The 17,260-nt window shown below is 42.1% G+C and overlaps 1 protein-coding gene across 2 annotated transcripts in view; it reads left to right on the top strand.

Moving 5' to 3' along the window:
- The window catches only part of KCNH1 (potassium voltage-gated channel subfamily H member 1), a gene marked incomplete at its 5' end in the record, with an annotated part of 415,511 nt that overhangs the window by 281,448 nt on the left and 116,803 nt on the right, over nt 1-17,260 (top strand). For both annotated transcript variants that reach the window (XM_081224401.1, XM_081224400.1), the window contains one exon: nt 14,678-14,877. In XM_081224401.1, coding sequence (XP_081080527.1) covers nt 14,678-14,877 — 200 coding nt within the window. The remainder of the gene's footprint in view (nt 1-14,677; nt 14,878-17,260) is intronic.

Here is a 17,260-nt window from a genome sequence, read left to right as displayed (position 1 = left end):
CCGTTGTGGAGTACAGGCTCCGGACACGCAGGCTCAGCAGCCATGGCTCACGGGCCTAGCCGCTCCGCGGCATGTGGGATCCTCCTGGACCGGGGCACGAACACGTGTCCCCTGCATCGGCAGGCGGACTCTCAACCACTGCACCACCAGGGAAGCCCTGAATGTTGTTTTTTTTCCTCCCTAAACTCAACACATCCACCACTGCTAAGCTTACTTTTTATTTTCCTCCCTACCCTCAGAGTAAACTTGACTGTCTTGCAGCCCCAGTGATTCAGGGCAGAAAGCCCAGGACCCTTGGCCTGTCCTAAGTGTCACAGCAGACACTAAAGCTTGGCTGTTCCAAGCCCTGGTGAAGGCTCTGTTTTCTCCCCCTAACACTTGATGAGTCTCCTTAGCCATCTCTCTTCATGAAACATAATGAACTTGCTAATTTCAAGGCCTAAAAGTACCTTTTTCTCTATACATTATTTCTTAAACTTTCCTCTTTAAAGTGAGAAAAGAGAAAAAAATCAAGACTGTGATATTTTCCTAGTCTCTGTAAAATCTCAAGCTAGCCTATGATTATTTCTCCTCAACTAAGAAAAAAGTTCATTTATCTACTTAGTACTAATTTCTTCAATTAACTACTCCCCCTGTTTTATTCTTTTAATCATCAGTACCCAATTAGCACTAAGTACTTCTTGGCTAAGCCTGTGTTTTATAATCTGTTTCAGAAAGACATCACACTCTTTTCCTTAAACATTTTTAAAACAGTTGAACATAACCAGACTTTCTCAAAACAAGGCATCTAGTGGTTACTCACAGACAAATTTAGAGGTTCACAGATGGGGATGAGATAATGGTGCCTATAAGAATCATGAGATGTTTTAAAACCTCTACTTGCTCACCTCTTCTTACCCCAGTTTACCCCTGAGTATAACTAAATTTTAGGAAACTATAATTTTTAAAGGGCTTTTTTTGGTGATTCTAATATGGCCCCTGGTTGAGAACCATGCTCATGGTGGTTCCGGGTGGGTAGGACCCATCTGAGTATTGTTGATTTCACATATTAGTTACACTGGGGAGCACAGTGGGGAAGTCAGATGTGATAGATCTGGGATGCTTCTGGAAGACTTACATTTTGAGTTGGATCTTGAATGATAATAACATAGCAATAACTGACTTGTACTGGGCATGTACTGCGTGGAGCACTTCACGTACATCATCACATTTAATCCTTACCAAAACCCTACTGTAAGGCAGATGGTGTTATCCCCTTTTTACAGATGAGGAAGACAGATATCAGAGAGATCAAGTGCTTTGCCCAAAATTACACATCAAGTAAGTAGCAGAGCTGGCATTTAACCCTCAGTCATGTGACTCTAAAGCTCTACTGCTATGACGTGTCAGACTTAGTGGGAAGGACGTAACAGAGACTCAAGGTGTGTGTATTGGCAAGAGAATTATTTCGTACCTGATCAAAATCTTTGTGGAACACAGATATCTGGGCTTATAAGAAGTCCTCAGAGTCAATTATGGACATCATCATTAGACTGAAAATTGTCTTTATGTCTCTAAGAAGATGAGAAAGGCCAAGTTTTTATCATCAGGAGTAGGCCTAGTGTGTTATCATCCACTTCAAGTTTTCTTTCTAATTCCATAATCAGAATTCATAATCATGGTCATTTTTTGGAGATCAGAGGGACTTTAGATCCCATGCATCCTGTTTCTTGTTTGACTCCCTCATTTGGCAGATTTATTTATTCAAGGAAAGGCAGCAGAGTGTAGAGCAATGGTTTTCAACTAGAGGTGAATTTGCCCACCAAGGGACATATGGAGACATTTTTCATTGCCACAACTGGGAGGTGCTACTGGCATCAGTGAGTAGAGGCCAGAGATTCTGCTAAATATCCTGTAACACAAAAGACAGCTTCACACAGCAAAGAATTAGCTGGCCCAACATATCAATAGGGCTGGGGCTGAAAAACTCTGGTGTAAAGGTTCAGGGCATGGACTTTGTGTTTAGACTGCATGGGTTTGAATTCAGCTTCATACTTGCTAGCTGTGTGACCTTGACTAAGTTACTTAACCTCTCTGTGGCCCATCTGTAATTAAGGCTGATGCAGTCCTATCTCATAGGACTGTTAAGAGATTTAAATATTCAATATCAATGAAGCATTGGAACAGTATCTGGCACAGCAGACATGTGTTTAGAGAGGCATCTGGTACAGTGGTGGAGTCAGTTCCCGAACCAGCCTGCCTGGGTGTGGATCCTCCATCTGTCTCTTACCAGCTTTGTGACTTTGGACAAGTCACTGAAACATTCTTGACTCAGGTTCCTTATGAGTAAAATGAAGATAATAATAGTATCTATCATTATCTATCTATCATTAAGATAAGTCATCTATGCAAAGTGATTAGAACAATAACTCTTACATCATAAAAACCATATAAGTACCAGCTGTCATTATCACTGTTACTATTATTCACTTATTCATTCATTCAACAAGTATCTGGGCCTCCTCTGTCCAAAGGGGTGGAGTCACTTGCTTTACAGCTAGTATTAGACAACAGAGTCTAACAGAACCACTGACTCAGGAAAGGACAGCTCTGTCCAGTATGATCGTTTACGACTCTCTGCTTCTTGGCAGTAGAAAGCTGAGGGATCTATCATTCTGGGTAATTATTACTTTGGAGGCAATGTGGAGAGAGGTACCAGGACCTACCGTGTCACTTAGCAACTAAATACCTCCAGTTCTGCTTTTGAAAACCTAGGAGACGGATGGTGGTTCAGGGAGGAAAACCAGCAGATGCTGGAGGTATTGAGATCAGAGTAGTCAACAATGAAAAAGTGATTTTAATTTCTTTTATTATTATGGAAGGAGGTATTTCTTTAAAAGGCCCTGTCTGTGGTCATTGTGCTGGTGCAGTTTAGTTCACCGTGGTGATAGTAGTACCTTCTGAAAAGTTTTTTTTTTCATTTTGAGATGTAAAAGATAAGTTTGATATATGTATACATATAGCTGATTCACTTTGTTGTACAACAGAAACTAACACAATATTGTAAAGCAATTATACACCGATAAGATATAAAAAACAATAAAGGCCATTGAAATGACACCAGCATTTAAAAAAAAAAGTTTGAGCTTTGTGTGAGCTTATAACTTTAGTAGACATAAATTTAACTGGGGTCATTTTCCAATGGTAGTTAACATGCTTGCTTAAATGGCTTTAAAAACGATGTCATTTTAGATGGCTTTGTTAATTAGATTCTTTTTTTTTTTTTTTAGTTTCTGCTTTACAACAAAGTGAATCAGTCATACATATACATCTGTTCCCACATCCCTTCCCTCATGCATCTCCCTCCCTCCCACCCTCCCCATCCCACCCCTCCAGGCGGTCACAAAGCACCGAGCTGATCTCCCTGTGCTCTGCGGCTGCTTCCCACTATCTATCTACCTTACGTTTGGTAGTGTATATATGTCCATGCCTCTCTTTCGCTTTGTCACAGCTTACCCTTCCCCCTCCCCATATCCTCAAGTCCATTCTCAAGTAGGTCTGTGTCTTTATTCCCGTTTTACCCCTAGGTTCTTCATGACATTTTTTTTTAATTCCGTATATATGTGTTAGCATACGGTATTTGTCTTTCTCTTTCTGACTTACTTCACTCTGTATGACAGACTCTAGGTCTATCCACCTCATTACAAATAGCTCAGTTTCGTTTCTTTTTATGGCTGAGTAATATTCCATTGTATATATGTGCCACATCTTCTTTATCCATTCATCCGATGATGGACACTTAGGTTGATTCTTTTTTGATGACTCATGTTGGAGAAATAGGGCTCTCATTGTGAAGTAAAGCAAGACCTGGGTTTGCAAATCTGCAAGCCAGCCTACCGTTAGCCAGGTATGACTGTGCCTAAGTGGTCATCTCTTTGCGATCAAGAACTCAGCAGGCACAAAATACGTGAAAGTAGCAAATTATTTGGAGACCTTTCCAACCTGCATCTGACCTTCTTGATTCATGTGCAGAAGTAATTCTCTGTGGAAATTGCTGGGCCTTTATCTGTGTTGCTATTAAAACACTGGTTGAAATGAGGGGGCACAGGCTGCATTGTTAATGGGTTACCGTGGGGTGGGAGCAGTTGTTTTATTCGACAGATGAGAAATAGCTGAAAATAACCTTCTGTCTCCCCTGTAAGAATTTTGCTTGTTAAGTGACAGTCACCAGCACGGCAGAGTTTTAACATGGTATAGGAATTTGTGCTATTCTTAGCAAGATATTAAATGAGAGCTTGCAGGTTTTTCTTGTTATAAAATAGGGAATGTAGGAGTGTTTTATAGTCTCTGATTTGGGGGGGGGCACTTTCTGTGCCCAGGGCAATAGCTGTCCAACTTGAGGAGGAGTGAGGGCATAGTTCTAGCAGGAAATTCAGAGCTGGGTGTAGTCTTTCCATCAGTGTCCCATGCATCAAGGTATTACTGACCTGTAGGATTGCTCTTTGATTCTCTCCTGGCTTTATTTCCATTGTTCTGTCTGGTAGAGTAAGGTTAGCTTTCTTCATAGCTCCTTTGTGCTTCCTCAGTTTGGCCCACTATCTTTTTTTTTTGCCTCTGACCATCCTCCTCCCTTCGGGTAGGACTTAACACTTATAGGGAAATTCTGAGGATGAGTATGATTTAAAGCAGTGCTTCTCAAACTTCAAGGTACATCAACATCACCTGAAGAGTTTGAAAAAATACAAATGCCTGGGCATCATTCCCAGAGATTCTGATCCAGTAGGTCTGGAGTGGGCCTGAGAATTTGCATTTCTACAAAATGCCCATGTCCAAGACCAAACTGAGATGGTCTTGTGGGATATTATGATTTATAATAAGAAATATAAATAAATTTAGCCTTTGTCCCTATTTCTGGCACAGCTAAAACCCTTGGAATTTCCTGTGATGAAACCAGTAAAGGTGTCTCTTGTTGTGTTAATGGGTGACTTGTGGATCCCATCAAAGGATGGGGCCTGGTTGCCAGTGGAGCCAACCATGTGATTAGAGGCTTAGAACTTTTAGTCCCACCCCTGACCTCCTGGGAGGGGAGAAGTTCTGAAGATTGAGTGCAGTCACCAATGATTTAATCAATCATGCCTATGTAATGAAGCCTCCATAAAAACTCAAAAGGATGGGTTTTGAGAGCTTTCAGGTTGGTGAACCAGAATGTTTCCACATGTCACCATGCTAGACCCCAAACTCCAGAGGGGCAGAAGTCCCTTTGTTTGGAGCCTCACCCTATGTGTCTCTTCATCTGGCTGTTGATTCTTGTCCCTTAATATCTTTTGTGATAAACCAGTAATCTAGTGAGTAAAAGGGTTTCCTAAGTTCTCTGAGCCACTCTAGCAAATTAATCAAACCCAAAGAGGGGGTTGTGGGAAGCTCTGATCTATAGCCAGACAATCAGAAGCACAGGTGACAACCTAGCCTTGCAGTTAGCATCTGAAGTGGAGGGCTGTCTCAGGACTGAGCCCTCAGCTTGTTGGAATCTGATGCTCTCAGAATTGAGCCGAACTGTAAGACACCCAGCAGGTGTTGGAGAATTGGTGATACTGTGTGGGAAAAGCCCACCCACATTGTATTTGGATCTAGAACTCTTCTTACCTTGTGTAATTGAACCTGGGCAAACTCACCTCTTTGGAACAGTCTCTTCAATTGTTAGTCAATGGCATTTACTGAGCACCTGCAAAGGAATGCAAAGGAATATGCCCCTGAAATGACTCCACCAAAGTTCCTGCACTCTACAAAGTCTTCTGTTTAAAGAAAAGCACAAGCTATATATTTCAGGAAGAGGTACCCACTCAAAGCCAAGGACTGAGGAGACTAGAGTCCAGGGGTGATTGATGGAGGGATGTTAACATTTGGTGCTTCAAGAAAGAAAACTAAGATTTATTTCGGATCTATCCCATGCCGGCGTTGTGGTTGACATTTGTCATGTTAATTCATTGAATCTTCACAGAAACCCTGAGAGGTGGAGATTACCCTCTCCCTTTCATAAATAAGGAAACTGAGGCTCTTAAGACTTGAATTAGTGGCTGGGCCAATAATTCAAACTCAGGGTTCCTTCTCTTCAGAGCCCAAGCTATTTTCATTGTACCATGTTGCTTCCCAGCATAGCACATGACTCACCTGAGTACTGGGTTAACGTTTGTTGAATTAAAATATCTGATGATTAACTTAGTGAGGGAACGTTTCCAGGAAATAACTTAGAAACAGTTCTTAACCATCCTGCAATGAATTCTTGTTATTACTTATTGAGCATTTATTATATACCAGGTACTGTGATAAGCATTTTATGTACCTTATACCACTTATTTAAAAATAAACTAAAAGGTAATTATTAACTCCATTATATATGATGAAATTTAGAGAGGGTGAATGATCATCCTGAGGTTGGGAGTGGAACCAGGATTCCAAATTGCAGCTTTTAGTCTCCAAAGCAGGACTTTTTGAGTTCTCGTATGCTGGCTTGATCTGTTAGCATGGCAATGAGCTTACTTCTTTTCCTTCCCATTGTTACTCTCCATTTCTTCCCAGACAATGAGATTCATTAGCTATGGATTTCAAGCCATAGGAAATAAGATTGTAAAAGTTAGTCACCAGTTACCATGCCAATATAAACATCCTCACACCCACTCCATCATTATCACATTAGAATAAGCAAAAGCAATAACAGCAGCAAAGACCAAAAATACATTAACAGAAATAGATGTGTTGCTGTCATGTGGGCCAGATGACATGGAATAAGGACTAGATCTAGTTCCCAGGCCTTATTCCCTTCCCCCTCCCTGCTTATACTTATTCTTCAGTCCTTCCTCATGCACAAATGGCTTCATTCAAAATCACTAAGTAGTCAGTATTTCAGCTGGTATGTCAAAGTTCTTAGCATTTATGGATTTTAGAGATTCCTTTGAAGGCCTCTTTTTGTACATGATGAGCTGGTTTCAGACATCTCTCTTCTGGACTCCAATATTTTCCTGTAATGATAAATTTTGAGTCCACCTATGCAATTGAAAGGCAAGAGTCCCATTCAGGCTAGTGTTCCAGGTTACTGTCTTGAGGAAATGCAGTACACCTGCTCTGTACTCCAGGCACTTTCACACAGTATCCCATTTCCCCAGCAACCCAGGGAGGTGAGCAGGTGTTTCTCCTTTTGTCAGACTAACAGAAATGGAGGAAAAAAAGAAGTAATTTGCCTCTGGCCACACAGCTCTAAGTGACTGAGCTGGAATTTGAACCCAGGAGGGTATAACTCTGTAGCCCGCATCTTTATTTCCTTATCAGATAATATTATGGGTGCACAAGTCACTGTGTTCACCGATCAGGATTTGCTGGGCTACACCTAACGTAGGAAGCAGAAGATTCAACTGAGCTCCTTCTCTGCCTTTTTAGGCTCTATTTGCCGTATCTCATGAATGTCTTGGAAGTGAGAGGGTGTCTCTGGATTGCTTTGAGCTCTCAATGCCAGTGTTGGGTGTGTTAATAACCTTCCCCCCCAAACCCACCAGTGTAGCTACCTGACTTAATGAGCATTTCGTTCTCATCAGCTGGCTGCCAAATGGGGAATTAGGATCAGTAGACTTGTGATTTTGTTTTAAGGGAAATTCATATAACGTCTTTTTTTTTTTTCTTCAAAAGAAAAAAAAAAGGAAGAAATTAAGCGTCATTAAAATAAGCAGCAGTGGGCTTCCCTGGTGGCACAGTGGTTGGGAGTCCGCCTGCCGATGCAGGGGACACGGGTTCGTGCCCTGGTCCGGGAAGATCCCACATGCTGCGGAGCGGCTGGGCCCGTGAGCCATGGCCGCTGGGCCTGTGCGTCCCGAGCCTGTGCTCCGTGGAGGGAGGGGCTGCAGCAGTGAGAGGCCCACGTACCGCCAAAAAAAAAAAAAAAAAAAGCAGCAGTGAGGCATAATCTTAATGGATATTGAATTTCAGGCACTATCTGGTTTAAAAACAGGGATTGGAAGGGGCTTCTACTTCCTCAGTTTTGCCTGTGGGTACCTATGAAATCTGGGGTGCAGGGTAACCAGGGAGGGTAGAGTTAAAGAAGCGGCGAGGGGAGAGAGGGAGAGAGGGAGAGAGAATGTTAGAGTCTATATTCAGAAAATGGGCTTTTTATAGATAAGCAACTCTTTTTTTTTTTTTCGGCCGGCCATGCGGCATGCGGGATCTTAGTTCCCCGACCAGGGATCAAACCCACATCCCCTGCAGTGGAAGCACGATGTCTTAACCACGGGACTGCCAGGGAGGTCCCTATAAGCAACTCTTTTGATCTATCCCTGCTCTTAAAAAATAATCAGTGAATAATCTAACCAGCTTACCTAAAAAAGAAATCAAAACCAATGTTTATGTCCATAGAGTTTGACAACATATGGTAAATTAAAACACGAACTGCAATAAAAGATAGAAAGTCTTAGTAGCATGCTTCTCAAAGTTCTCAGTTGTAGCAGTATCACCTGGGAACTTGTTAGAAATAAAAATTCTCTAGGGCCCACTCAAGACCTACTGAATCAGAAACTAGTGGTAAGGCCCCCAAACAGTTTTAAAAGCCCTGATGAACTTTTGCTGGGAATTAAGAGTACAGAAACAAACAAAGGTTTGAAGGTAGAGTCTTCTTTAAATTCCAGTTTATTATCTGGAATTCTGCACTGAACGAAGTCAGTTTGGATAGACCCATAAACTACCAACAGAGGGCAATGATTTTTAAATGATTACGAAAAGGAAAATGATTCATATTCTTTCTTTATCTCTAAGCTTTGATACAACTGCAGAAGTGGCAACTTACTTATTTTTCTTCTTGAGTTTAGGAGTCCATTATCCTGTGCAAGTTGTTTATTAGAAGGTGGGGTGCATTTTCTAACAGAAATAACTTTATGAATAATGACCAACTTCCTAGAGAAGCCCACAAGTCTGTTTAACCCACCAATTATTAAAAGTATGGTGGTGAGGATCTAACAGCTCTGCAGAAGCTGGTCACCTGGAATTCCAGAGATGCCTTCTAACCAAAGGACAGGCTCTTCCCTTCTTCACTTCCTTTTGGTAGCAGGAAGATTAGGTGTACCTGGAGTAGATGTCCCAAAGAGACAGAGATGGGAGAGGGGAGGGGATTGTGACAGATGGCTCTCAAGACCAGGATGCCGTGAGGAGAATGGGGAGCTAGAGAGCCAGTTACAGGTCGCAGAGAATAGCCAGGAGCTTAGGACCTGTGGCTTCCTGCTCAACACACTTCTTAGTTCCAGACTCACTCCTTGACCGTCTCCTTTCTGTCCCACCAAAGATCCTAGGGGTTGCGATGCCTACTTCCTTTGCCATTGCTCTTAATGTGTTGCTTTTGACTAGGGCTTCCTTCTATCTAGGGTTCATAGAATAGAACAGTCTCTCAATTTCCCTTCTCTCTTGCCTTTGAGAAACTGTGAATTTTATCCCAAATGCTGAAAGACAGCTGACTAGAAATAAAAAGTATCCTTGTTAATGCTTATCCTTCCCTCACTCCATCCCATGATTACTATCACCACCCTGATCATCTACTCTTTCTCACCTCTCCTCTCCTCTCCTCTCTTCTCTTTTCCTTTTCTTGTCACTTTGATCTGCTGAAGGAAAGTTAAGAAAAGAAGAAAGGGAGAAAAGAATAAGAAATAAACCCAGAAAGATGTTCTTGAAATGAAGGGCATAAATTCTTGGGTCGAAAGGGCTTATTGAAAGCCTAGCACAATGGATGAAAACTGAACCACAGCAAAAGGTACATCCTTATGAATTTGCAGAACATTGTGAAAAAAAGAGCTTCTAGAGGTTCACTGTGAAAGATGAAGGATTTGAATGCTTTTGACTTCTCAACAGCAAGACAATGGGCAATGCTTCCAAAATTCTGCGAGAAATGATTTCTAATCTAGAATTCTACATCCAGACAAGCTATTAACTGAGTACAAGTCGACATATTAGGTCTCAAAGGTTTTGCTCCCTTATAGCCTTTCCCAGAAAGCTATTAGAGTTTGTCTTCAACCAACAAAGACAAGTAAACCAAGACATCAGAAGACACAGGGTGCAGAAATTGGGGGCTCTAACTGGATTAAGTGGAGTGACTTCCCAGGGTACTGGAGTGGAGACAGCCACACAGCTGGCAGTGGATCAGTTCAGAAGCCTCCAGGGAGGACTTCTTTATGGAAATGGAGTGGATAGACCAACTAATGTGTTTTAATATATTAAGAAGAAACTTATTTATCTGTGGGAGAGTTTGGAGTCAAATTAGCGACAGGTAAGCTAAGCAAATGAAAAGACAAAGTCTATTATTAGAAAACATTGCAGGAAATGAAAAGTAACCACAGTCATCACATGAAGAATAATTACATGACTTAAATGTGTCTAGCATTCATCTAGTTATAATAATATAAGCACAGATAATTGGCTCACCAAAATGGTGATATAAATATCCTGGGAGGATGGGGCAATGGGAAAAGGAGTGGGGTTTGAGTATGAGATTGGAAGTAAGGGATGGGGTAGTAGGAGGAAGCTAAATTCTCAGAGGTGGGTGGATGATGCCTGAAACTGAAGCATCAGGACACAGTGATTTGAGCATGATGTTCAGATGTGGAGATCAATAGCAGAGCAATCAGCTAATTGAAAGTGGCTGCTTCTGCAGAACAGGAAATTGAAAAGGAAGAAGGCTGAGAGGACTAAGCATTTTTTAAAATGTCTTGGCCATTTAAATGATGTGTATGTATAATGTGTACAAAAAGAAACACAAAATTTTCTAAAGAGAAATGAAAATTTTGCTGTCCTTCCCCCCAAATTCCATACAGCAATTTCTAATTAAGGGCCAGAGAATACTGTCTTATTTTTCTCTGGGTAGGACCCAGAGCTCTTGGTGTGATACAATATTAATATTGTAATACAATAATATTACTGGGCTGGAGGAGCAGCTTCGATCCCGTCTTGTGTGAGGTTATTTATGAGCTTAGGAGAGCTGTGTCTGCGTTATTCAGGCTTGACCACTTCTGCTTTTCATCTGGCTCCTTTTGTTCGGATTGGCACCACTCCTGGCACCTTTCCAGAGCTGGCAGTCCTCTTTCCCATCCTTGTTTGCAATTCTTGTTGGGTGGATTCGTGTCCTCAGTTTTCCAGGCAGCTGTGTCCAGTGCTACTGGGCAGATTTAACCAAAGATTTCCTTCCCTTCCTTCTAGATCTATGCCTTTATTATTTTTCCCTCCCTTAGTCTGTCAGCCAAGCCTGAGTAAGATTATTTGAAAGAAATGATTGGGGTGTATCCATACAATGGGTTATATTCATCAGTAAGAAGGAATGAACTATGGATACGTGCAACAGCATGAATGGATCTTGGACATTCTGCTAAGTGGAAAAAGCCAGTTCTCAAAAGGTCACATACTGTATGATCCTATTTATATAATGTTCTTGAAATGACATAATTATAAAAAAGGAGAAGAGATTAGTGGTTGCTGGGGGGAGTGATTATAAAGGGGTAGTATAAGGGGATGGCTGTGGTGATGGAACAGTTCTGTATTTTGAATGTGGTACTCAGTACATGAATCTACGCATGTGACACTGTGACACAGAATTATACAGACACTTTACGGCAATGTGAATCTTCTGGTTTTTATATTATGCTCTAGTTATGTAAGCTGTAACCAGTGAGGAAACTGGCTAAAGTGTACACACATGGAATCTCTCTGTACTATCTTTACAGTTTTCTGTGAATTTATAATTATTTTAAAATAAAACATTTTTTTAAAAGAAACAAACTATTGCTATATGCAACAACATGGATAAATCTCAAAATAATTATGCTGAATGAATAAGCCAGTCAGAAAAGAAAACAAAAAAATACAGATAATTAGACTACATCAAATCTAAAAACTTTAATGCTGCAAACCATACCATCAAGGAAGTGAAAAGACAACCGACATGATGGGAGAAAATATCTGCAAATCATGTATCTGATAAAGGATTTATATCCAGAATATATAAAGAACTCTTATAACTCAATAATAAAGAGACAAACCCAACTGAAAAATGAGCACAGGATTTGAGTGGACATTCTCCAAGAAGACATGCCAATGGTTATTAAGCACATGAAAAGATGTTTAACATCATCAGTCATGTGAGAAATGCAAAGCAAAGCTACAGAGAGATAGCAGTTCACACTCACTAGGATGGCAATAATCAAAAAGACAGATAATAACAAGTGTTGATAAGGATATGGAGGCATTTGGGACCCTCATACACCACTGGTGGGAATGTAAAATAGTGCAGCTACTTTGGAAAATACTATGGCAGTTCTTCAAAATGTTAAACATAGTTACCATATAACACAGTAATTTTACTCCAAGAGAACTGGAAACATGTTCATACAAAAACTTGCACAGCAGTGTTCATAGCAGCATTATTCATCAGTTGAAAGGCCCCAGTGCCCATGAACTGATGAATGAATAAATGAAATACGGAGTATCCATACTATCCATAATATTGTCAACGATAAAAAGGAATAAAGTACTGATGCATGCTACAACCTGGATGAACCTTGAAAACATTATGCTAAATGAAAGAAGCTAGTCACAGGAAGCCACATATATTATTTAATTTATAAGAAATATTCAGAATAAGGAAGTCAAAAGGGACAGAAAGTGGATTTGCAGTTGCCTAGGATTAGGGGATTAGGGAGGAAATGGGGAATGACTGATAAATGGGTATAGGAATTTCTTTTGGGGGGGCATGAAAATATTCTAAACTTAGATTGTGCTAATGGTTGCACAACTCTATAAATGTACTAAAGCCATTGAACTGTACGTTTTAAATGAATGTGTTTTATGATGTTTAAAAAGAATATATACTGTATGATTACATTTATATAAAATTCTTGAAAATGCAAGCTAATCTATGGTGACAGAAAACATCAGTTGCTTGGAGATGGGAGGCGGAGGGGGAGGGATTATAAATGCACATGACAAAACTTTTAGCGGTGATGGATATGCTACTATCTGGATTGTGGTGATTGTTTTATGGGTGTATACATATGTCAAAGCTTATCAAATTGTATACGTCAACATGTACAGTTCATTGTATGTCAATAGTAACTCATTTTTAAAGTAAGGCATAGCAAAAACATGTGAAATTCACTAATATGACAAATATTTATTGGGTACTGGTATAGCATTAGCTCCCCCGGCTGCAATGGCAAGGAAAAGCTGAGTCCAGCCTTCAAGCCTACTGTAAGGGCACAGGCAAAGAAAGAAGAATATGATTGCAAAATGGTGTCTATAACACGAGCTCAGTGGAAATACAGATAGTCCCTGACTTAGGATTTTTCGACTTTATAATGGTGTGAAACCGATATGCCTTCAGTAGAGACTGTACTTCCAATTTTGAATTCTGATCTTTTCCTGGGTTAGTGATATGCAGTATGATATGCTCTTGTGATGCTGGGCAGCGGCAGTGAGCTGCAGCACCTCGTCAGCCACGTGATCACAAGGATCAACCATTCTGTTTTTCACTTTTAATACAGGATTCAATAAATTACATAAGATATTTAACACTTTATTATAAAATAGGCTTTGCTTTCCACGACTTTGCCCAACTGTAGGCTAATGTACGTGTTCTGAGCGCATTTAAGGTAACTAGGCTAAGCTGCAATGTCTGGTAGGTTAGGTGTATTAAATGCATTTTCAACTTAACGATATTTCCAATTTATGATGGGCTTATTGGGTTGTAACCCTATCGTTAATCGAGGAAGATCTGTACGCCTGGGGAGTTGCAGTCACACTCACAGGGACAGATGGAGGGGAGGAGTGTTGGGGCGGCTTCCTGGAAGAGAGCTTAGCATTCAAGGGCAAATGGGGGTTACATGTAAAATGTGGGGTTTTATGATGACATAATGGTCCTTCTTCATGACACTAATGTAGGCGGAGCAACAGTATCATGTAGTAGGTGCTTGTTACATCTCCAGGGGACCTGATTTTATTCTGTTCATATCAAAGCCATGCTTTTTTCCCCAGGAGCCACATCACAGTGAAGTCGATTGTTGTGTTGACATGCACCTAACAATAAATACAAAGCAAAGATATAACATCCTTCAATGCTGTTGGCAGACTTGCTATTATTTAATTATTTGTGATTACATTTTTAAAGTCTGTTTGCTATGTTGTTTGCTGTGTGAGAGCCAGGACTGAGTGGCACATTCCCCATCCTGTCTCTGGCAGGTAGTGTAGTTGGCACATAGCAGGGCTTTAAAAAGATGACTTGATGATAGGTTTGGATTTGGGCTGGTTCAGAGCACATAAGAACACATTTGACTGATGGCTTCAGGCATGGCTCAAGCTTTTTGTGATAAAACGTATATAGTGAAGCAGTCCAGCTGTCCTGTCCCCAGCCCCCACTGCTGTCTATCTCCTACTTCTGGCCCCAGTCATGCCAGCTGCCCCACCCTAGCCCTGCCTCCCACAAGTTTGTCCTAGTGGCCTGGTGTTTGGAGACTCTTTCTTTGGGTCCACTCCCAGAGGCTCATGGGGTGAGGTTCTTCTGAGAAGGTCAGAAGCATCTGCCATTGGGTGGGCAGCTCTGACCATTGGCCTGCTCTGAACAAGCTGGGCGTTCCTGGGCCCTAGTTTGCGGATCACTGATATGTATTTTTACTCCTCCTCTTTCCTCTAGCACTTCTGTATGCCACCATCTTCGGGAATGTGACAACCATTTTCCAGCAGATGTACGCCAACACCAACAGGTATCATGAGATGCTCAACAGTGTCCGGGACTTCCTGAAGCTCTACCAGGTTCCCAAGGGACTGAGCGAGCGTGTCATGGATTACATCGTGTCTACCTGGTCCATGTCCAGAGGCATCGACACAGAGAAGGTAAGGAGGCGATAGGCTCAGGTAAACCACTTGTCTCTCGGCTTTCCCAGGGAGACCTGAGGCTCACCTAGGGCAGTGCTTCTCACACCTTACTGTGCATCTGAATTCTCCTGGGTATAGTTTTGGAATCCCAGGTCCTACCTCCAAAGATTTTGATTGCTTCCAGATCAGCCTTTCTCAAGAACCGGCAATTAAGAGATATTATTTTAGAAATTGGAAAGGCAGGGGTGTCTCCTGGAGAAGAGACGGACTTGCAGTCTAACTGTCTAGGACAGGATTTCCCAGGCTGGTATGCTGATAAGAATCAGGGCCACCCAGGGTGAGATGACCAGTGTTACTGATTTTCCTTTCACCTTGGACTCCAAGATGGCACAGCATTGCTGCTGATCTGCTCTTTTTTTTTTTTTTTTTGTGGTATGCGGGCCCCTCACTGTTGTGGCCTCTCCCATTGCGGAGCACAGGGTCCGGATGCACAGGCTCAGCAGCCATGGCTCACGGGCCCAGCCGCTCCACGGCATGTGGGATCTTCCCGGACCGGGGCACGAACCCGTGTCCCCTGCATCGGCAGGCGGACTCTCAACCACTGCACCACCAGGGAAGACCATGATCCGCTGTTTATTCAAACTTGCGCTATTTTGTTCATCATGGATTTTTTGCATGAATTTTGATTTTTCAGAGTATTACCCTGAACTCTGATTTATCTTGATGACTGAGTTTTTAGCATCTCCTTAAATTTTGTGTCCAAGGCTGTTGCCTTACTCTAGTCTTGGCCCTGCTGAGAATCCCATGATATGGTCATTAAAAACAGACTCCCAGCCACAATCCCAGATCTTTGGAATCAGAATTTTGTGGGGAGGAATGGGGTGGAGCGGGGATTGGAAATCTGCATTTTTAACAAGTGTCCTATTTGTTAGACAAGCCTGGGAGAGACCGACCAAGGGCTTGTGCCTTAATAAGCAGTTGACTTAACCAGAGCATCCCTTAGGCTCCTTTTTAGGCATCAGTTTTCCCACCTGTAAAGTGGAAATGGCAGTAAATATCTATCATTCTCCAAGAATTGCATTATTCTAGATGCATTTCTATAAAGTGAAGAAAATTTGGTGGTACTGGAAAGAATAGAGAAAAGATACAGTGGACTTTCGATTAATCATTTATGAAATCTCCTTTGTAATATTTTCTATGAGCAAAGATGTAATCCTAGGTTAGTTTTTCTCTACTTCTCAAGTCTTTTTAATGGCACTTCTCTCTTTAATCACCATTCCTTAAGTACTCAGGGAATACCGATACCTTTCATTGTTAGAATGAGGCAAACAGAACGATATCACGATTGCAAAAATACCTTATGACGCCTTCAAAGCCAAATTCAGCTGCCTTGGGGATCAGCTCTCCATGCTCCTGGCCTTTCTCCATTGGAAGAGTCAGCGAGAGTTGACAGTTTAATTGGGGAAATTTAACTAAATTTAACTGATCCCAACTTAAAAGGAACAATACCTTGATTTTATTGAATATCTGCCATAATAACAACAATAACAAGCTACCCTGTCTTGAAGGTGCATTAAGAGCAGATGTTTGCTGCACAACTGCACGCACCTGGCCCTGCATTCGTGCTTCACTTAGGCTTCATGACAACCCTGGGAGGCATCCGCTCATTTCTATTGAAGGGATGAGGACACAGCAACCCAATTCATTTTATTAATTGCCCCTGGTCACAGAGTTAAGAATGGCAAAGTCAGGGTTTGAACCCAGTTTTGTCTGACTTCAAAGTTTGTGCTTTTCCTACTATTACTTTTTTTTTTTTTTTTTTGCGGTACGCGGGCCTCTCACTGTTGTGGCCTCTCCCGTTGCGGAGCGCAGGCTCAGGATGCGCAGGCTTAGTGGCCATGGCTCACGGGCCCAGCCACGCCACGGCATGTGGGATCTTCCCGGACCGGGGCACGAACCCGTGTCCCCTGCATCGGCAGGTGGACTCTCAACCACTGCGCCACCAGGGAAGCCCTGTTGTTGTTTTTAATTTAAAACATGTACTGGAGGGAAGAAGGACGAGTCCAGGTGAAGTTGCCCTCATTTCTCAGACAGGCAGGTCATCGGTTGGGTGGGACTTCAGCCCTGGCTTTGCTAACCCCTGGCGCCACTGTGCCTGTTGTTTCTGCTCTGCTATCTCAACCAGGCCCCTGTAGCTTCTGTGGGTGCCTGGCAGCTGATGGAGCAGAAAGGAACTTTGATCTCTCAGCCCTGGGGCTCCCTTTCCCAGGGGCCAGGATGCCTTTGTAAATCTGGTTGTTGGGAAAGAAACCCTTTCCTGCCCTCACTGCAGGGCTGGGCTGGGTGGCTGCCCATGGGAGACAGCACCCATCAGCACTGGCCCTCCCTTCCCCTCCCTGCT

The sequence above is a fragment of the Mesoplodon bidens genome, assembly GCF_964165515.1.
Source record: "Mesoplodon bidens genome assembly, chromosome: 2".
NCBI classification, from domain to species: domain Eukaryota; kingdom Metazoa; phylum Chordata; class Mammalia; order Artiodactyla; family Ziphiidae; genus Mesoplodon; species Mesoplodon bidens.
Note: the sequence above shows the minus strand (reverse complement) of the source record. Positions and strands in the feature narration are given on the sequence as shown.